Source organism: Phascolarctos cinereus, unplaced genomic scaffold (genome assembly GCF_003287225.1).
Source record: "Phascolarctos cinereus isolate Bilbo 61053 unplaced genomic scaffold, phaCin_HiC Scaffold_4;HRSCAF=312, whole genome shotgun sequence".
NCBI classification, from domain to species: domain Eukaryota; kingdom Metazoa; phylum Chordata; class Mammalia; order Diprotodontia; family Phascolarctidae; genus Phascolarctos; species Phascolarctos cinereus.
In genome coordinates this window covers 311,005,467-311,027,844 of record NW_027555847.1, presented here as the reverse complement: position 1 = coordinate 311,027,844, position 22,378 = coordinate 311,005,467, and the positions used below count along the sequence as shown (strand labels likewise).

The 22,378-nt window shown below is 38.9% G+C and overlaps 1 protein-coding gene across 3 annotated transcripts in view; it reads left to right on the top strand.

Annotated features, from left to right (window-relative positions):
- Positions 1-22,378, top strand: part of RASGRF2 (Ras protein specific guanine nucleotide releasing factor 2) — a 324,254-nt gene that overhangs the window by 177,273 nt on the left and 124,603 nt on the right. For 2 of the 3 annotated variants that reach the window (XM_021007654.2, XM_078153147.1), the window contains 4 exons: positions 1,283-1,531; positions 2,217-2,605; positions 11,158-11,283; positions 15,358-15,447. In XM_021007654.2, coding sequence (XP_020863313.1) covers positions 1,283-1,531; positions 2,217-2,605; positions 11,158-11,283; positions 15,358-15,447 — 854 coding nt within the window. The remainder of the gene's footprint in view (positions 1-1,282; positions 1,532-2,216; positions 2,606-11,157; positions 11,284-15,357; positions 15,448-22,378) is intronic. The other variant, XM_021007670.2, reaches the window with a different exon arrangement.

Sequence of the window (22,378 nt, the reverse complement as noted above, 5' to 3'; positions counted from 1 at the left end):
AGTGGAGGATTTGGCCTACTCTTACGAGGACTACTATCAAAGCAGAGCCAGTTATCCACATGAAAAGAAGTATAATAGAAACGGAGAAAAAATGAGAAGAGGCCTCTACTGCAATCTCAAGAATGTCTAACTATTTATTGCACGTGGAATTTTAAAAATTTACTATTGATATTTTCAGTTAACACTTAAGCACAGTTCAGTTTCAACTGAATTGGGTGAATCACTTTATCCGAACTTCACTTACCCTGTCTTTTTAGAGCTCTCCCCATTGAGAGGAAAGAGTCCTGGTTTTGGAGTTGGGAGGAACCTGGGTTCAAATGCTACCTCTGACACTGAACTTATTGTGTGAGTTAGGTCCAGTATGAATTGACCTCAGTTTCCCTATCTGTAAAATGAGGATGACAATGATGATGATGATGATGGTAGTGGTGGTGGTAATATCTGTAGTACTAACCTCACAGGATTTTTGAGAGGCTCAAGCAAGTTAATGTATCTAAGTCATTTTGCAAACCTCAAGGAACCCTATATACAGGGTCTTGGAAAAGTCTCAGTATGGTATTCAGCTTTCCAGAAGTTTTAGTATAGTTTTAAGCTATGAAAGCATTTTTAGTGCTATTAAAAACTTAAGGCTGTGCTGAGACTTTTGGGACACTCTGAAGTAAATATCAATGATTATAAAATGAAAGGATTGAACTAGATAATCTGTGAGGTTACCAGATCACAGATCCTAAATATTAGAACCAATTTAGAAATCACATGGTTTAATCACTGGTACCTGACAGCTTTTATGCAGGCACTGTGACACATCCTATCCATATCCTTCCTTTCTTTACAGATAGTGGTATTTTAGTTGCATTTTCCTCATAAAGTACAGGTTAACTACAAAGAGAAGGGATTCAGAGAGACTGATATATAGTTTCTCCTCTCCACCCCCAAAATTGAAATTCTGACTTTTCTAAGCTAAAATTTAAATTAATTTTCTCTTCCTACATCATGTTTTTGTTGTATACATAAGGTGTCCCCCAAATCTTAATGTTTTATAAAACTTAGAGCTGCACTAAGACTTCTGAGACATGAGGTATGTTGTGTGTGTGTATGTAGTGTGTGTGTGTGTGTGTGTGTGTGTGTGTGTGTGTATAAACCTGGCTCTTGTATTATCTTTCAGTAAAAAAGTTAAGTGGGATCATGGTGAAAAAACAAAAACTAGGATCTTTTTCCAGAGAATTAGATTGTCTGCCCGAGTGTGGTTTTGTTGAAACATTCTTCCTGATCGATTGTGTAGGTCTGATGCCCGTCTTCACAGAGACGATAAAGATATCTGCTTTAGCAAAACATTAAACTCCTGCAAAGTGCCCCAGATTCGCTACGCCAGTGTGGAAAGACTCTTGGAGAGGTTGACAGACTTGCGTTTTCTCAGTATTGACTTTCTCAACACTTTTCTGCATACTTACCGTATCTTCACCACAGCAGCGGTGGTCCTGGAAAAGCTGTCTGACATATACAAGAGACCTTTCACATCTATCCCTGTCAGGTATACTTAGAGTTTTGTGTCATGATTATCCTTGAAGTCACAAGAGGAATTTTGGGAGGGGGAGGGGACTTAATAGATATTGCTCAGAATTCTTATTCCAGAGATCTGAGAGCTCAGGGTTGCCTATTAGTTCCCTTATGTATGGGAGTTAAATACTTTATTTATGTCTGCTTGTCTCCTAAGGGGAGCTAGGTGGCACAGTGGATAGACCGCTAGGCTTGGAATCAGGAAGACATCTGCTATTAAATCCAGTCTTGGACACTAACTAGCTGTATGACCCTGGACAAGTCACATAACCCCTGCCTCAGTTTCCTCATCTGTAAAATGGGGATAATAATAGTACCTACCTCCCAGAGGATAAAATGAAATATTTATAAAATGCTTAGCAAAGTTCCTGGCATATAGTAAGTGCTATATAAATGTAAACTATTATTATTATTATTATTATTATTATTATTATTACTTATTAATATTTCTGGGCAATTGATTAGATGGAATCTGCAGAGTGTCATGAAAGTTTTTTGGAGTGGATAGGATGTACAAAAAATACTTGGATGGGATTTGAAAACTATAAAATATAAATGTGTTATTCTCCTATCATAGCTTTTATATGTAGAGTGAATGCTCTTGAGTGACATCCAGGAAATCCATTTTTAACTTTGCTACAACTTGCTTTTACTTTCAGGTCTTTGGAATTGTTCTTTGCTACCAGTCAGAACAATCGAGGTGAACACTTGGCAGATGGGAAGTCACCACATCTGTGTCGAAAATTCTCTTCTCCACCCCCATTAGCTGTATCCAGAACTTCTTCCCCTGTCAGAGCCAGAAAGCTGTCGTTGACTTCCCCCCTGAACTCAAAAATTGGAGCCCTAGACCTCTCTGCTTCTTCCACCACCAGCAGCCCAACCTCAACTTATAGCCCTGCTACATCCCCACCACCCCACACTGGTAAAGTACCATTGGATCTTAGCAGAGGCCCTTCTTCTCCAGAACAAAGCCCCGGATCTCTAGAAGAGAATTTAGATAACCCCCGCATGGATCTGTGTAACAAGCTAAGACGAAATATTCGAAGAGGTATTACTCAGCTGCCACACGTCCCAAACAGCACTAGTCAACTATTCTCCATCCCTTTTGGAACCTTAGTGCCCATCCTCCATAGTTTTCCTACTTCTGCATAGAAGGAATACAATGGCTATATAGGAGAAAGAATCCCGTAGTCTTCATTTGGTCCTCATGAGAGGGGAGTAAGAGGTAAACAGGGCCAACTCTCTCCATATCCTCTCTAGTAAAAATGGATTTAAATTAGTATTTTTTTAAAAAAGATGTTCTTTGAATGATGTAATTTGAAGGGGCTGTGAACCTTGTCACAGTCTTACTTTTTGGTGGCTTCTCATTTCTTTCCATCTTGTAACATCAGGTACTATTCTAGGTTCTACACTCTTAAGACTACCCCTTCTTTTTTTTTTGGCAGTTGGGGTTAAGTGACTTGCCCAGGGTCACACAGCTAGTAAGTGTCAAGTGTTTGGTCTGAGGCCGGATTTGAGCTCAGGTCCTCCTGACTTCAGGGCCAGTGCTCTATTTACTTCGCCACCTAGCTGCCCCAAGGCTAGCCCTTCTTAAGAAGGTTTGAATTTGCTTTGGGGGAGAGTCTAAAGCCCTATGGCATAATTCCATATAAAACTAGAGATGCAAGGGGAAAATCTTAAATTTTGCCTTTATTTTTCTCCCGTCAGTAAAACATCCTTTGTTGTTTGTTTTTGTGAAAAGACTAACTATATGATGTTGGGAAAGTCTCTCTGGGCCTCTTTTTTCTCATCTGAAGAATGAGGCAATTGATTAGATGATCTTTCCAGTACTTTCTAACTCTAAATATCTGTGTTTATAGACTATCACAAACTACATTTTTCTGTATAATAGATAAATGATGGAAATTGGATAAGAAGTTAAATGAAGTATCCAGATTGGAAGCAGTTGCATTCTAATAAAAGCTCATCCCTCTCTCTGCCCCCATCACTCCAACCCTTAAGTCCTACACTTTTTAGTTCAAATCCTTGAAATAAACTCCCTAGTGAGGTGCTTAATGGAGTTTTAACTAAAGCAGTTGTCATTGTCAAAAGTAACATATTGTTTAACATAAAATCCTTTACAATGACAAGTTAGCAACTCAGGAGGAGGAGTGAGGGAGGTTAATTAATAACCTATTAACAAACAACAGGCCTGAGCTATGTGATGATGAACTCTTCTGGAGATGAGGGGCTGGAACACAACTTGACAAATGTCTGCAGGAACCCATCATCATCAGGGCTTAAGGAAATTTGCTGGTGGGAGGGGGAGACTGAAGCAAGCCTATGGCTTATCTTAAAATTCCCCTTTAGAGTGGGATGACCTGACAGAATGGAAAGTTCTTTCCAGCTCTTAAACTTATTATGGTCAAGAGGAGGGGTGAGATCAAGACAGTGAACCAGCTGCTCATACTTTCTGATTTGGGGATGTTTGGAGAATGCCAGACATCATCAGTCTTCACCCCAGAGCTTACCAGCATCTTAGCTTAGGATGCTAAGTTCCAGGATTCTACCCCCAGGTCCCACCTCCTGCAGCAGACATTCTCTTTGACCAGTGAACAATGATGATTTTAAAGTGGCTGTCTTGGTTTTCAATGAAAATAGTATAGTTCTTGGTCAATAATATCAAGAACCTCACACTGCTATTCCAAGCAAAACTCCCACTCCCTTCACCGTCTGGATTTTTCTAGGTAGAAGTATTGGGTTATTTCTGTTTCCCACCCAATCTTTCCTCCTCTTCATTATACCTCCACTCCCAGGGGCTAATTTGATCATAGCACTGCAATCAACTCATTTTTTTTGAAAGAAAAACAAAAAAAATAAAATTATCACAATTTAGCCACTGTATTCTTCCTATGTGTTCCTTGTTCTAAAGTAGTCATTTAAATAGTCTAGTATTAGTTATCCCTTACCCTGCCTCATTCTGCTGAATTGCCTATGAAAACCATTTTTTTTCTTTAGAACTATCCAGTTTTGTAGTATGTATCATGGAACTGTCTCATGATGATTAGCCCAAGCTCTCCAGTGATAGATCATTAAGGCTTCTGGGCTCTGGTGATGAATCAGAGGAAATTAAGGCTCCTTGGATTAGAAGGAGCAGAAGCCAGTTCTAGGCTAGGCCTCAGGTGTGGAACAAGACTGGAACAGCTGGTGGGCCACTTTGCTCCAACCTTCCCAAGTGTTACAGGAACCAGGTTAAAATACACCTGGCAAATATTGAACAAAATAAATAAAAATACAATAGAACAAAGATGATGTTCACATGTGGCTTCCTAAGTCAACACTCCTCCCCCAGGAATACTTAAGTATGGTTTAGTGCTCTTCTCTCTGCTCTCCTCCCCACCCCTCCTTCCCATTTCTGATTCAGTTTGATACTGTTGGTGAAGACTAAAAGAGATCAGGCTAGGTGAAACTGATCTGGGTAAATTTTTAGATAGGAATACCTTTGAAGGATGCCTTGGTCATTTAAGTGCAAAGGCTAAAAGAAGGCAAGATTAGTGTGAAGGGCATTTAATAGGTCTTTACGATGCTGATTCCTTATAGTCTGGGATCAAGGAATGGTGAGAGAATGAAGAATGTTGTAGAAACCTGGAGGTTTTCCATTGATTTGTGAAAGAGAGGGCTACTGACATTATTATTTTTTTTTGCATGCTAAATTGAATGCATGTTTTGTAAGTGCTAAGTTTTGAGATGGCTCATTTTTTAGAATTGGTGACTGATAGAAGCCTAACATAATAACTCATATAGGGCCTAACGTAAATTAAGTGGATTTAATTACAGTTCTTTGTTTATCGAATTCAGATATGCAGAAGTTCTAAGGTTTGGAGAAAATGGGAGTTCTGCTATAAAGATAAGCAAAAGGGTTTTTTGGTTTTGTTTTTTTGAGATAGGTTATAGCCTACATCTTTTAGTTACCATCCACTTCCCAAGTACATGGGATTAGGCAGTTCTGATCTAATTGAGGTGGTTACTCCTTCCAGTGAATCAGGTAGCGACCTATCCATGCCTTCTCATTTGTATCATTTCTATCTATGTCTGCTTGTAAATTATCTATAATTTAGGTTGTGGATAATATTGCCTGCCAATACTCTAGGGACCTTCCTTTAGAATTCTTAACAGTGTGTGAGAACCACTACAGCCCAGAAAATCAGTCCCTCAAGGCTTTCAGTGTTGTGTTGCCTCCAGCACAGATCTCTTCCCTGTGGCAGAGTGGATAGAGCATTAGACCTGGAGACAGGAAGACCTAAGTTTAAATCCAGAATCAGACACTTACTAGCTATGTGATCTTGAACAAGTCTATTAACTTCCATCTGCCTTGGTTTCTTCATCTGAAAAATAGGGATAATAGTAGCACCTACCCTTCAGGGTTGACATGAAGATAAAACGAGGTTATTTGTAAATCACTTTGCAGCCTTTAAAGTGATATATAAATGCTAGCTTACAGGAGTAGTAGTACTAGTCGTAGTTGTGGTAGTGGTAGTGGTAGTAGTAGTAGTTGCAATAATCTGTTGCTCTGACTTAATTTCCTTGAATGCCATTTTTGCCTTCCAGATTTTGAAAATAGGTGGTTGTAAAAATGCTGGTAGATTGATTTCAAGTTTCATCTAATGTTTATTCTTTTAATTTAATCTTTTAACATACTTGTGATGAGATGTAATTCATATCTCATGCCAAGCCTTATCCAGAACTGTTTTCTCCTTCATTGTTCTTCGCTGTTTTATGAGGCATCATTGCTTACAATTTTCTTTCTTCCTTCTTAGTAGTGTTTTGCAAATGAGCGCATTTAGGGTTAGTCTAAACAAAAAATTGTTGCACTGGCTGCTGTGTCATCCCATAGGCAGGGAAACAAAGTGTTTATTGACAGGTGCTTTCTGGTTTCTTTTAGGCTTCCAATGGTGATTACTTTAAATTAACTTAAATTGTATAGAAAATTTTGGTAATAAGTGGTGAATGTCTTTCCAATGTCAATTTTCCATTTTTTTCTATATCAGTGGCTCATTTGAATAGGTTAGGTTAGAGCTGTTATGATAACCTGTAGTATCTTGTTTTCATTTTTATCCTTTCCTCCAATTTGGTGTAGATTTTGATCTTTGCTTTTACTTTGTCTAGCAGAACACAGATTCAGAAATGACTGTCATTTCAGGTATTTCCTGTCTTAAAATGCAGCCAATTTCAGTTTTTGCAATGTCATTCAGTGCTCACCATGTCCAGTGTCTTCCAAGGCTCCTCTGGAAGAAAGTATTTATTATGTCCAGATAGGAGGTTTCTGGGTAGACTATATGCCTTCAGTCTCTTCATCTTCCATCGTATTTTGTTGTCTTTCCAAGATGAATGAAATCTTTATTTTCTAAAAATATATTAAAAAAATGAAAGCTATTACTATCAGCCTTCTCAGTATATAGAATCAGGCACATTTAAAGGCAAGGGAAAGAAATGGCTGGGTAGGGGGAGTGTGTGCAGAGAGGGTAGTAGTATTTGACAGGAACAATCAAAGAAAGATGAGAACTTTTGTAACCCATTGCATCTTGCCAAAGTATTCCAATCCCAATCTAAGAAGTACATTGTGGCTTTTTTTTTTTAGAATTTCAGAGTTATTTAGGGCAAGAAAGCCATGTTGCATTTTTTTGTATGCCCCATTTAAATCTGGAGCCAAGGACACTTCTAATTCTATTCTCCAAAACTAGACTTTTGTAGAACCTTTGCAATAGCTACTAAGAAGTTCTCTCTCTGAATCGTCCTTCTGGTTTGCACAATGCCCTCCTGTGCTCACATCATGCTAGCACTAAATATGACTGATGAATTATTCTTCAACAAGAGTGTATATATTTCCTGTTTTTCCTTTGAAGAAGCACGAGAAACACTTGACTTGCATACTGCCTGCTTCACCATTTAAGGATGTACTGTGGCCAAAGATTTCCTATACTGCCATGTGAATGAATGAAAAAACACTTAGCAATTACTTACTATGTGCCAGGTACTGTACTAAATTCTATAAAAATGAATACAAATAAACAAAATAGTCCCTTCCCTCAAGATACTTACATTCTTAAAAATTTTTTTTTTTTGCTAAGCAATGGGGTTAAGTGAATTGCCTAGGGTCACAGAGCTAGTGTCAAGTGTCTGAGGCCAGATTTGAACTCAGGTTTTCCTGACTCCAGAGTCATGCTCTATCCACTGTACCACCTAGGTGTCCCAAGATACTTACATTCTTAAAGAAGATAACATATAAGAAGGAGCATGAGACTGGATAAGATGAAATGAAAGCTCACCCATTAGAGCAAAAGGTCCCCAGGGTAGGTAGTTCTAGTGGGAGCAGGCAGAGCACAGGTAGCATGACTTAAAAAGCCCAGTGTCTGGGGAAGATAAGGTGATAGCTTCTGGCCTTCAGTTTTTTCCTGACAAAACTATCTTAGTGCACTGCTATTTGACAAATGCTAGCTAAAGTAGCCTTTGTCCAATTTTCCCACTAAAAGCATGTCATCCTCACAAATACTTTCAGTCCTGGCATCTAGAAGTGAATGGAAGCATTCTTTGAAATAAGAAACCTTCCCTAAAATAGAGATTAAAACAGTTTTGAAAATACTTTTCAATATTCCATCAGGCAACATTAATTTGATTCATACCTCCCTTTGCCAAATTTGTATGAGCCACACCGTGTCAACCAATGCTACCCTGCTTAGTCACTCCTGCCTTATTCTTTTGCACCTCAGTACTCTTAAATACCATTATGATCTGTGTCTACTTTAAACGCCAATGGAGCAGTTCCCTCAATAACCAAACAAAAATGAATAAAAAGAAGCAAAGGATATTACATTTCTTCAAGGCTTATTGCCTGGTTTTCATTTAGGCCCCCTCCGCTCTATCCCTGATTGCTCCCTTTTTATATAGGTTGAATTGTTAATCTCTTCTAATGTTTGTTAGAATATGTCTTCTTCACAGACTAAAGGAGAATACTCCTAACGTTTTGCACGTTTGTCCCCTATTCTGTAGAATCTCAGCTAAATGACTGATAGCAGAGCACCTAAGAAAGCTGTTTGTTTACCTACCCCTTCCTTGTGATACACATTCCACCCCCTCCAGAAATCCTCCAGAAATGAGTATTTTGGGACAAGGACCACAGGGAGAGCCTGTGTGAAGAAGTCTTGGATTCTTTCCAATGTTGGTGGAGGTAGCGCATGCTTCTCTTGGCAGAGCTACTTTTACATGGAACTTGATCCAAGTAGACAAGCCTCATGGATGTGCCCTTTTCTTACTCTTTCAGGGATGAAAACTCCTTTCTGTTGTGTTCTTATGGTGGTTTTCCTTTCCTTTTAGACTCTATTTCAATTCAGTCCAGCTCTGACTCATTAGAAAGTTTTTGTTTTGATGTAATTGCTGACTAATGATTTTTTCTCTCTTCCCTTCAAGTAAATGAATGGTATGAATCAAATTAAGACCATAGATTTGATATTTTCTGCACTCTTTTCATAGCAGATGCCTTGCATTACAGAGTTTTGAAGGCACTATTTAGAAAACAATAAATCTGACAGCTAAGCATTTATTTTGGGGTTATTCCCTGGCTGCATCTTGCATATTTGTCAGCTTTATTGTAATTATGTCATTCAAATTAGGGAGTGTAAAAATTTCTCCTCCCAGCCCTTTTGTGTCTAACAAGAGGGAAAATGTGGCTTTATTTCCTGAAACTAGCAGTGTGGAAATGGTTTACATGGAGTTATGGAGGCTCATGGAAAGCTTGTTGAGTGTGAATCTTATGATCAGAATGTCTGGGCTGTCCATGTCCTTTGACAGAGGGTTAGGTTGATTTGAATGGTTTTGCTGACATGTATGCTAGGAGATGGACTCTAAGCTTTTACTAGTAAGAGCCTTGGGAACCTGAGTCCAAAAAAAAAAAAAGAAGAGAAAAGAAACCAAGTGATTTGAAATCGCTTAAGTTTTTTGTCACTCAGGAAAAAGAACTTGTAACTTGGAATGAAATGAATGAAGTCTGCATTTTGCCTGATTAAGCTGGTGGTCTAAGTGTGGAAAGCATACTGGACCATTAAAACTATACCCTTCAGGGTGGTCTATCATCTTTTCCTTACTGTGTTAACTGTTTTAAGAAAGACTAAACTATCCCAGATTCTTCCATGAGCCTTGTTCAGACTTCAGTCAGTGCTCCCTAGTGACCTATGACCCCAAGCCATAGAGTAATAGGCCCAAGGTTCTTAATGTGTAGTCTGTGAACTTTAAAAAAAATTTATAATTGCATTTTAATATAATTGGTTTCTTGGAAAATTCTATCTAAAAGTCTTATTCTGAGAAGGGGGCAATACATTTTGCCACAGGGGTCCATGACATAAAAAAGGTGAAGAACCTTTGATCTAGAGTCCTAGCACTTCTTAAACTGTGGGTCATGACCCTATATGGAGTCATGAAAAATTTGGCAGCGATGAAGGGCTTCTGAATGCACAAAGACCAAAAATTATTTAAAAATCAAAGATGTCATGAACCCAAAGTGTTTCTGGCAACACTTGCCAGTATTGTATTGTGCAACTTCACTGCAGCCTTGGTTCTGAACACAGAGCATGCACGCTTTGCACTGTGCATACTGTCACACAAGACAGTGCCAATGAAAACTGCCAAAATGCAAAAAGGGGTCGTGAATGGAAAAAGTTTAAGAAGCCCTGATACAGACCGTGGTGGGATTGAAAGTTCAGCTCTCATATAAAGATAGAAAGCATCTTATCTTTGAGGCTAACCATGCTTCTGTTCTGGAGTGTTTTTTCGTCTTCCCACCTCCTCCACCCCCTTGCTGATAATTTATATTTTTGAAAAGGGTTAGTGTATTGGAAAGTGCTGGGGGTGGCAGAATTCCAAGAGGGAGAGGTTCATGGACCTTTATGTTCATGGCTTAAATGGTTCTCACAAACTCAGGCTGGCTTCCTGGTCTAAAGGGATCAAGGGCTATCCTGAGTCCCTGAGACCTGAGGCACCTCATCATCTAGCAGTCTAATTTATCTATATATTACTATAATTCATTGACGTGATTTTATCCCATTTTCCTGAATAATTAAGAGCTGGCTATTCATGATACCTTGAAACCATAACCATATAGTGAGATAGAATGATCTAAAAGCAAATGAGTGCCCGTAGTTCTGAATCTGCACCTTATATCTGAGTAATAAAAGTTGATTAGCTTTTTTTGTTTTGTTTTGTTTTGTTTTTAGGCAGTTGGGGTTAAGTGACTTGCCCAGGGTCACACAGCTAGTAAGTGTCAAGTGTTTGGTCTGAGTCCGGATTTGAACTCAGGTCCTCCTGAATCCAGGGCCGGTGCTGTACCCACTGTGCCACCTAACTGCCCCCAAAAGTTGATTAGCTTTAGTGGCATTTATTTTCTCCAAAAAAAATAAAAGTCACTTCAAGGAGAAGTGACTTGACTTAGGTCAAATCACTGTGAAAATGTAGATTAATTAATATGTGGTGGTAATGTAGTATAATGAGCTTTTTCTAACATGACGCATGCTGTTGTCAGGAAAAGCCTGGAAACATTGCCTGCCTATTAAAATTTATGCTGTTTTAAAGCAGCAGTTCTTGAAACTGTGTCTGGGGATCGAACAATGTCTGAAAGTACTCCAGCTGTGGACATCGCTGAACTTTCACCGTGCCGATCACCTTCGACTCCTCGACATTTACGGTATCGTCCACCTGGAGGTAAGACCCTGGTAACAGTCACAGAAATGTAAAAATGCAGAGTTCCAAATATTTTCTGCATCCTCAAATCCCTGCACCAACAATTAAAACACCAACCAACAAACACCTAACTTGGATGTAAAAATTTACTAGACATAAATAACTTTATTCTAGGTAATAAGCAAATAAATGACTAAAGAATTCATTATCACTATTCACCAGCATTTTTTTGGGGGAAGATAATGTTACACAATACTTTACATAAATCAAGATTATTAAATTGTCTTATACTTACTCTAATAGGTATAAAGGGCAGCTAGGTGGCACGGTAGATAGAGTGCTAGGCCTAGAGTCAGGAAGTTTTCCTGAGTTCAAATCTGGCCTCAGAGTTTAACTTATTAGCTGTATGACCTTGGGCAAGTCACTTCACCCTGTTTGCCTTTGTTCCTTATCTGTAAAAAGATCAGGAGAAGGAAATGGCAAATCACTCCAGTATCTTTGCCAAGAAAACCCCAATTGGGGTCACAAAGAGTCTGACACAACTGAAACAACTGAATAATAGGCATAAAATGATTGTTAAAACAAGAGAGTAGTGTGCAAACCATTGTACTCCAGAATCTGATGAGTTTATATGAACCACTAGAGGCGACATGTTTTGGGGGTTTACGGGGAGAGATTAGGCACCTAGGACCTCATTATAATATGATACATGCCAGGATGGGCCAGCTGGGTGGTACAGTTGATAGAACAATGGGCCTGAAGTTAGAAAGACTTGGGTTCAAATCTAGCCTCACACACTTCCTAGCTATGTGATCCTGGGTGAGTCACTTAACCCCTTTTGTCTCAGTTTCTTCAACTGTAAAATGGGGCTAATAATAGCGCCTATCTCTGAGGGTTGTTGTGAGGATAAAGTGAGATAATAATTGTAAGGCATTTAGCATAGTCACTGACATGTAATAAGTGATATATAAATGTTGGCTACTTATATGTGATACATATTTATTTATACATAAAGTAGGTTCATCTTGTATCTCTAGCTCTGGAAGGACCCCACTATGCTCCTGTTCCATTCATAACATTCCAGTAGCATAGAATGTATTAGTAACAGCAGTGATCATCTGTACAGAACTGAAAATTTAGAGGTACTATTTAATTAAATAATCTGTGTATGGACATGGTGAAAAATGCTCTAATTGAAGTGAAATCATCAGAGGAAAAGGCAAAAATCCTTTCATTATTTTTCCTTTGCCTGAACACTTTAAAATATTAGTTGCTTTTGAATTATTTTTCTTAAGCCAATTATATAAAATAAGATGAGAAAATAATTCAACTGTAAAACCAGATTCACCCCAAGTAACCTCAAGAAAACACCAACACTTCTGTGACACACTTGTACTCACACTTCAAAGGTGGGGCCATTCTACAGCAGATGTTGGTGAGTGGAGTACATTTAGAAAAGTGGAGGATTTTCACCTTGTGACTTTTTGAGGCCACCCAAAAGCTCTCACTGAATACAAAGTGAAAAGGTAGAGGGATGCACGAGGGGCCAGTAGAAGACTACTGGGTTTGGAGTCAGAAGGCCTGGGCTTGATTCCTTGTTCTGCTCCTTAATATCTACGTGACCTGGTACAAGCCCCTTAGACACTCTTGGCTTTTGTTTTCTCTTCTGTGAAATGTGAGGGTTAAAGTAGATGACAACTAATGTTCCTTCCAACTCTAAATCTACAATCCCAGATCAGAGTGAAGCCAATGGGGCTGCATTAGTGGGCTGTTGCTTTGAGGGTGTGGGCCTCAGAATCATGGTCAGGTGTAGGTCAACTTGTGTGGGTATGGGTGACTGTGGTGGGTTTAGGTGTCAGACTGGCCCACTGTTGGAGGACGCTAAGACCTTCAGAGCCTTCAGATCCAGGAATAACTTGGCAAGGGACTGGTTTGAAGGCCCCTGGGTAATTTTTAATCCTAGCAGAACTCTTGACTTTATTCCTGCCAGGAAGTAGCCCTGATCCAAATTTCATGGTGTGCACCTGGGTTTTAAATGTACCATATTTGAGTGTATTCAGTTAAAGAAGTAGAACTAGTGTCCCACATTGCAGAGCAATCTTGTTTATAAGTGGTCTGAGATCAGTTTCAGGCATCGATTGTTGTTGCTGAGTTATTTTTCAGTCATATCTGAATTTTTATTGACAGAGATACTGGAGTGGTTTGCCATTTCCTTTTCCAGCTTATTTTACAGATGAGAAAACTGAGGCAAACAGGGTTAAGTTCCTTGCCCAGGGTCACATTGCTAGGAAGTATCTGCGGTCAGATTTGAACTCAGGAAGATGGGTCTTCCTGACTCTATACCTGGCAGTCTATCCACTGTGCCACCTAGCTGCCCTAGGTATCAGTATACTTGAAAATAGTAACCAGTGGCTTGCTTGCACTATATTTTCATTACACGACTATAACTAATAAGAAATATAGTACTTAAAAAACCCTTCATGTTTCCATAACTGGGGTTACTTGTGAAATGCTCTTTGCAAAGTCATTTTGAAAAAGGAAATATAGCAAAGTTTTACCACGTGATGTGTATATAACACTACAATCTGAAGACTGAAATGATATATGAGACAGCATGTGATTCATCTCCTTGCCTTCAAGAAGGATCACATTTAGTCTGTTTCTATTTTTAAAAATGCTTGGAGGAGGAGATCATAGAATATGAGCTTAATGGTTGTTTGTTGAATTGAATTGGTAATGATCCAAAATTATAGACTCTTATTAAAGTTGCCCTCTTGTCTATTTTCCCCACCATCTTGTAGCAGATGCTTTCTAAATAGGTGATTTTTTTATGGTAAGGCAGCTGCCATGCCAGAAAAATTACAGATATAATATATAATTGTACATATTTGAAACTAGATCGGCTGGAATGAAATTTTGGGGACATAGCTACTTCTTAGTCTCATGGCAAGATTTGTAGGTATTTTCAGTTGGGAGTGTAGTCCACCAGTTCTACAGAGACCTCTGGATTCAGATCCATAGGGAACCTACCAGTGGAAGTTAGACTATCTGGGATGTTGTCATTGTTTAGTGGTTACAGTTGTGTCTGACTCTTTGTGACCCCATTTGGGGTTTTCTTGGCAAAGCTGCTTGAGTGGTTTGCCATTTCCTTCTCCAGCTCATTTTGTAGATGAGGAACTGAGGCAAACAGGGTGAAGCGACTTGCCCAGGATCACACAGCTAGTAAGTGTCTGAGGCCATATTTGAACTCAGTAAGATGAATCTTCTAGTCTCCAGGCCTGGCAGTCACTGCGCCATCTAGCTGCCCCATCTGGGTATGCAGGTACATAAAGTAGTACAAAGTAGGAAGTTGCTATTAGCCTTCCCTTACATGCAGAAGAAACTTAATCTCTCTGTCTAGACTATAATATTTCTAACATTTTCTCTTGCTTCTCGGTCTTGCTCTGGACTTTTTAGCATTTTAAGTGGTAGGGAAACAAGGTGTTATCTATTTCCTCCATTCCCAAATCTATGTTTTGGAACCTTTGAGCATTACAGTTGAGGGGTGATAAAGGAGAAAATGAAAAGGAAATTGCAACAAATCTAGTCCATTCTGTAGCTTATCCTATAATTTTATTATACCTCATGCAGAAATGAAGTCCTATTCTCATGGGCTTAGGATGGGATTGTTAAGATTCCCCATGCCTCTAAGTTTTTCAAGTTAAAGGGCCCCTCTTGTCTTTCCTGATGGACATTATCTGTGTATCTGTTGCTCCTTGGGATTTTGAACGAAGAGCCTCATGATTCAGGTATGCAAAGGTTAAGGCTGAATAATAGCCTTCCTCCAACTTCCAAACATATGTACAGAAATTTTAATTCTTCCTAGGCAGTCTGCAACTTAAAAGCATACTATCTAGGCACAGTAAACTGGTTAGAATTTACTCCATGCTTTTGTTCAGTACCTTGTATAGCCTATGAATTGGAATAGCAGACAAGTGGCAGGGGACAGGGCTAAAAAAGCCCCCCATTACATATAGGCAGTCATCCAGCGTGTACTTTGCCAGAATATAGACAGCCTATCTCACCATGACTTTCTCTTTCTTTTTAAAATCACAGGACAGACAGCTGATAATACCCACTGCTCTGTTTCCCCTGCCTCTGCTTTCGCTATAGCTACAGCTGCTGCGGGACATGGGAGTCCACCAGGTGAGTGCCCAGCATAGAGTGGTGTTGGGAAGTTAAAGGGAAGAGATTCCTCCTCTCAGGTTCAGATTGTTCTTGGCTTATTCCTTTAGTGTCAGCAGCTGAACTCCTTCCTGAGAATGTGCCTATCCATTTTAATTGAGTGAAGCATAGAAGGCAGATGCCAGGTGGATGCGAAGAAGGTGGGATATATGTGTGAGGGGGAGGAGGAGGGTACCTTTGGCTCTAGCTGAATCATAGTCCCTTTGTAGAGCTTTCATTTAAATTTCAGAGTGAGGAAGAAGAGCTTAGAAAAATATAAAATGTAAAATAAAGTTGAATTTTAAAATAGACTGTAGGGAAAATATGATCATTACAATTTGGAGGATGAAATGGTTAACATTCTATTTGACATCTGTCCACCAGCACAGGGAAAGTTATATTGAAGGAGGGGAAAAGTACCTATAGCCAGTTTTGGACCAAGAAACCTTTTTCATATATTGACCTTAACAACCCTCCGAAGTTCAAATCACAATGGTGGAAATTTAGATATTGGCTTATGTCATTTTTAAAAATAGACAATGTTCAATTAGAATAAAGAGGTCCATTTCACAAGTCTGAGTTTCTATACATGCCACCCATTAGGAACTAATTGGTATTACCTGTGTAAATTCCCTAACAATTGAACCAGAATAGAGATTCTCCTGATGAATCTGGGCTACAGTAGTGGTTATGTAAATTTTCTTGGAATTGAAGAGACTAGAGGTTGACTGAATTCATTTTCATGATCATTTGACTACATGTATTTCATTTGGAAAACTAGAACAAAGATTTCTTTTTTTTTAAATGAACTCTATGTTTCTCAAACTCCTTTCTCTAAGCAACCAAAATAACACAGCCTGTAGTAATACTGATACGCTATGAGGCAGATTAACTTGTCATAGTGTATATTATTTTATTTTTCCTTCCATTCTACCATACAATAAAAAGAAAGACTTTGTTAAATGATAACAGAACAGCTCTTTCTTTGTTATATCATAGAATAGGTATCTAGACATTTTGAATAGCTGAGGATTTCTTTTTGCCTTCCATCCTCATAAGCCATCTTGCCATAAAAAACAAATCAAGCCTGAGAACTTCCTAGTTCATTCTCTGAGTATCAAGAACGTTGAGGAGCTGTTAATTTTTGGTTTAATTCAGGTGAAAGTGATTTCTTCGTTTTCTAGGTGGTATATAAGAAGTTTTTCCCTTAAGATTCTGGAACATAAAGGATTAAACTTTGAGACTTGTGATAGGAAACTGACTTAAAATTTTCCCAAGTTGAATGGGCATATTGGGCCCCCAAGATAATACCACTTTGTGTTTTGGAGACCAGAGTAAAAGTAACTCCACCTTGACCTCTTCACTGCTCCCCTCCTTCCCACCTTAATAGAGACCTTTCTTTGCTTTTGCTTTCCCCACTCCAAAATGCCATCCTCTCTTCAAATCACATGGATTCTTGAGTATCTATTTATTAGGCCGTATTACCATTCCTATATGAATGGCTGTGTTGTTCGGAAGCTAAGATTAAAGTGTCTGGGATCCAGGTAGAATAATCATTGAAAGAAAAGCAAGGAGTGGTGGGGAGACAAAATAAATAAATAAAAAGAAAGGAAAATATTAACTGGTCAGTTTAATTCATTGCATGTTAGAAGTTAGGGAAAAGAAGACTTCTACCATATGTAGCCCAGTAGAGAGCCCTGGGGTACAGGAACCTAGGCAGTTAGGGTCTGGAAAGGCCACTTTGCTTGAGCCCTCTGGGATAAAGAGAGAAGAGAAATCACAGCTCCAGAAGAGGAGCAGTGAAGCCAGTCATGCTGGGCTGACAGCCTTGGTCCCACACTCCAATAGAATTGATTTCATTTGTCTTTTTTTTGCAACCAACATACAAACATTAAAATACCCATACCATCTTCATTCTCATAATTTTAACTGCTTCATAAACATTTAGATTACCAACTTTCACCTGAGTTAATCCAAAGCTTGATTGAATTAGGGATCACTGAGTTATTAAAGGCATTATTATCATTTATCTAAGAATGAAAATGGAGTTACTGAGTTCTGCAGAGTATGGCCCAGCAGAAAGCTCTTAAGAGCCACAAAACATAATCTGTTCAGATATTCTAGTGTTAACTCTTCTTCATTTTCCACTATCTAATCATTTTAGTTCACATTTTAAAAAAATACCTCAACAATCCTGAATTCAAATCCCAGCTTTATCATTGATTAGCAATGCGATCTCTGGAAAATCATTTCAACTCTGAGCCTCAATTTCTTCATCTATATATTAACACTTGTACTACCTACCTCAATAGCGTTGTTATGAGTCTCAAGTGAAATAATGCATACTGGGGGCAGCTAGGTGGCGCAGTGAATAGAGCACTGGCCCTGGAGTCAGGAGGACCTGAGTTCAAATCCAACCTCAGACACATAACACATAAGAACAACTGTGTGACCCTGGGCAAATCACTTAACCCCATTGCCTAGCCAAAAAAAAAAAGAAAAAGAAATAATGCATAACTGTTAATTTTATAATCTGTCTTAGCTGTTATTATTTATTTTCTACCAGATCATAAACCCTCAAAGATCAGGGATGTTGTCATATTAAAGCTTCTATCTTCTCTAGCATGGAATCAAAGTAATGAACATATAATAAATGCTTAGTAAAAGTTTGCTGGATTGATCTGAATTGAATTAAATTGAATATATGTTAGGAAAATGAGAGGAAAAAGTATAGTTGCTTAGAGAGAACATAGATGGAGGCTTTCTATTGGCTTTTTATCCAGTAATATCAGATCACATAAACTTATAATTTTTTTTTCTCAAACAAATAGCCACCAGTAGGTTTTGGGACTGAGCAGGGTTTAGAGACAGAGCATTGGGTGCATAACTATGTGTATTTTGCTAAATCCATCTCTACTGAGACAGGAAAACACTGGATCAAAAAATGGTTGATCAGCTACTTTGGCCTTATTTTACAGATAGACAGATGGGCATAGGACTCAACTAATACAGAATGTGGTTATTAAACCAGTTGGGAAAAAAATGGATTCAATACCAGACAATTAGTTATCTCGGTAACCAAAAATAGATGTAGCCTGGATTTGTTATGTATAATAGGACATAGTGGAAAGAGCATTGATCTTGGAGTCAGAAGAGCTTGGTTTGAATACTAGTGATAGGTTGCCGAAAAGAAAACTACCTCCCAGTCCTCAGGACTTTCCCTAGAATCCTAAGATGCGATATTAACCCCTCTCCGGGGCACCCAAATTGTGAGTACAAGTGGGAGTTGGAGCATGTCCTCCATATGTAAGTAAGATCATTGAAATAGTCTAAAAGTGAACAGAAGAGAACAGATGAAAGGACAGAAAGAAATACAGATGAAGTAGGATTGCTTAAAGTTATATACTTTAAGGGAAAAGCAAGCTTGTACTTTAAAAGAGATCAACAGTTTCATGTACAATCCTCTCTCCATTCTGCTTTGTATATAGGAAGAGTTATTTTGTTTTTTCTTAATTTTAAAGATTGAAATCAAAATTTTAAAAATAATTTAAATCTGAAAATGAATCAACTTATCTACCACTTTCTTTTTATACATGAATGACCTGAGGCCCTCAGAGTCCTTCTTCTATATGACAATGCATCTCATCTAATGTGTGTGTGTATGTGAGTACAGTGCATGTGTAGTACTGTATACTCTAGTACTATCTCAGCTCCCACTTGTACGGATCATTTGGGTCCCCAGAGAGGTGCTGCTGTTTCTTATGGGAAGCCCTGAGGGTTGGAGGGAGGGGATGGCTTTCTAGTACTATAATTCATAAGTCCCCAACAATGTACTTCCTCCCCCCCACCATGATTATCAGTTGATATCAGTCATTCAAGCTGAATTAACTTTTATAAAGGAGTATTTATTAAGGTGATATAGTAAGAATAGTTGGTACTAAACATTTCCCTGAAAGTCTGTTTTATATTCATTCACCCAGTGATACATAAACAATCCAGGAAAAGTGGGCTCAAGATGAGATAGAACATATGGTAAAGCCTCAGTGGTATGCTAGTAAATACTTAAAAATCAGCTCTCTGAAAAAAAAATGTATACGTGATGCACTTTTAAGTTTAATTTGCATTATTAACATTTTCTTTATCACTTTGTTAAGTCTAGACAAAACAAAAGAAAACAAACAAAAACCCCAGTAAATCAAACTGATTTGTACCATGTGCCAATTTCCAAGGTGTAAATGCTCACAAGCAGGTCTGGGCTGGCTCCAGCACACCCTTGCAAAGGGGTAACTCACAGCTCCTGTTCATTAGAAGTCCTTTTCTCCTCCTTGAGGAACGCTCATGAAGTTCCCTTTGGGCATGTTGTAGCTTTCTGCTAAGCTCCCTTTCCTCAGTATGTCTAGTTTGTACTTGCTGGATACAGGCATTGCTACACTGGAACAGTCATTGCTGTTCCAGAGAAACTGTGAGGTCACCAATTGAAGTCAAAACCCTCCAGCTCTTTGAAGTTCATGAGGTTCTTCTCTGGTCAAGGGCCAGGGAATAGGCTGAGTTGCTCTCCTCCTTCCCAACCCTTCCCCATAAGCTAGTATTCTCAGAGGCTTGGCTGGAAGCTTCACCACCAAACGGTCGAGTGCTTGGATTATGAACTGACTTGCTGTTTTATACAAAACCCACAGGGCATGGCCAGGTTTTCTTAGCCAGTCTGAAAATACTTTCTGTGCAATGGCGCTCTGTATCATCAGATGACTTTCAAGGACTTCTAACCTGATCATATCTAGTCTAAAGTCTTTGATTCATTCATTCACTCAATAGAAATGTCTAGGTCTTATTCACATCTAGTTCACAGCTCTGTTTGATTGATTCCATGGAGGTATTGTTGTTCACAGAAGTGTGAGGACATAGCATCTTGTCAGTTTCTTTAAATGGTATAGGCTGATTTGATTGATTGAGTCAGTGAATACCTCCACTCTTTTGCACATTCTTAATTATACAGACAGATGTTGTTCCAGAATACGTGTAAAAACTTATTACCACAATTTAAAATAAAGTCTCTAATGTTCTGGCTTAATAGGGGAGCTTTTATTTTCTATTGTCTCTAAACAATAAGAATTGTGCTGCCCCAGGTTTTCTGTAAGTGTATTTGAGAATTACTCTCTCATTCTGTTACTCTGGAATTTTTATATTGATTTTTAATCGCTGGTTTCTTTTAGTTAGTTCAAACCCAGAGGGACAATGAAAAATCTCCACCTGAGTGGCAGTATGTGGTTGATTTACTATATGACTAATATTGCCCTGTAAATTGTTCATTTAGCTTTTTTCTAGCTGAGTCCATCACAATTAAACACCAAAAGAGAACATTTGTGCCATTTCAAAAAAATGTGATAGTTTTGGTTTCTTGAGATTTAGTTATCATTCAGGCTATTTTTATCATTATTTTAACTTATTGACTTCATCAGTAGCAGATCTGTCTTGACTAAAGGTAGAACTCTTGAAAATTAAGAAATGTAAATATTTTGACATTGTTACAATGCTTGCTCCTTGACCTGTCTCATGCCCAAAGAGTGTAAGCCTTAACTCCAGGTTATCTGAAGGGTAAGAGCTGGACTGACTACATTTCAATCTCCATTTTGTCTTAATTCTTTTATTCAACTTCACCAAAGTTCATTATCCATCCACACCCCAGTCTGATGTCTTTGTGCCTCACCTTAGGCTCACTCTCTCCTGAAACTAACCCTCCCCTCCAGCATTCATGCTTGGGCATAGACTCAGGTCTAGCTATGCCTGACCTCTTTTCAGGTAGGACAAGGAGTAAGGGATTGTTAGTGTTGCGGTGTAAGAGGTTGAGAGGTTGTGACCCCTCAAAGACCAGAGTACACAATGGGTCATCTGGAATGAATTCACAGACTCAAGCATTCTTTAAGCCAAGGTGGCAAAGTTTATTGTTACACTTTTCAGAGGGCAAGGATTCTTAAAGGATCCTGCAAGAGACTGAGAATGCAGCTAGGGTTTATATGGAAAAGAGCATGGGAAAGGAATGCCAGGGACATTGACGAGGTAATCCAAAGGTGCAGGTGTCTTTGGGAGCTGTGGATGAGAAAGTACATAGAGTATACCAGACAGGGAGGGAGATGACGGAGGTATAGATCTATGGAGTCTGGCAGGAGGAAGAGTCCTTGGGCTGGCCAAGGACAAAACTCAGTGGGCTGGGCAAGGCACCCCTCTCCCTCTGTCTTGATGAGAGAATGTTCTGCAACAAGAGAAAGCTTTCTTACAAGACATGAACTTACTAAGGAATTGGGAGGCTTCCAGAGACATGATCTGAGGCTGGGGCCTGAGCAGCCCAACTCTGTGTAGCTGTACCAGGGAGAGAGATAAGGGTCATGCTGAGGCCCATGCATGAATAACTGCTAGGCACAGTGTCCTTGGGCTGGGGAGTGGTTGTCAGAGACAGTGTTTCTGAGACTAGGGAGAAATTGGGGTACAAGTAGAAGCACCCAAGCACCCCATCATTAGTACAAAGAGAAGTGTAACAATTAGAAGTTTACTTGTGCAGTAAAGCTACACAAATAGTGCTGCTTGTCTTTTTTATAATTGATTATAACTAATCATGGCTAGTTATTATTATGATTAGTGATTGTCATTATAAGTCTTAGGTCAGACTATTGTTAGTAGTGTTCAATGTCTATTTTGAGGAGGGTTTAGATCTATGATTTCAATAGTGCAAATTACCAGCTTAGAAAACTCCCAGTATAGAAACTCCCTCCACTAATTCATATAAGCAGTGTGTCAAATGGCAGCTAGGTGGCACAGTAGATAGAGTACTCAGACACTTACTAGCTGTGTGACCCTGGGCAAGTCACTTAATCCTGTTTGCCTCAGTTTTCTCATTTGTAAAATGAGCTATGGAAGTAAA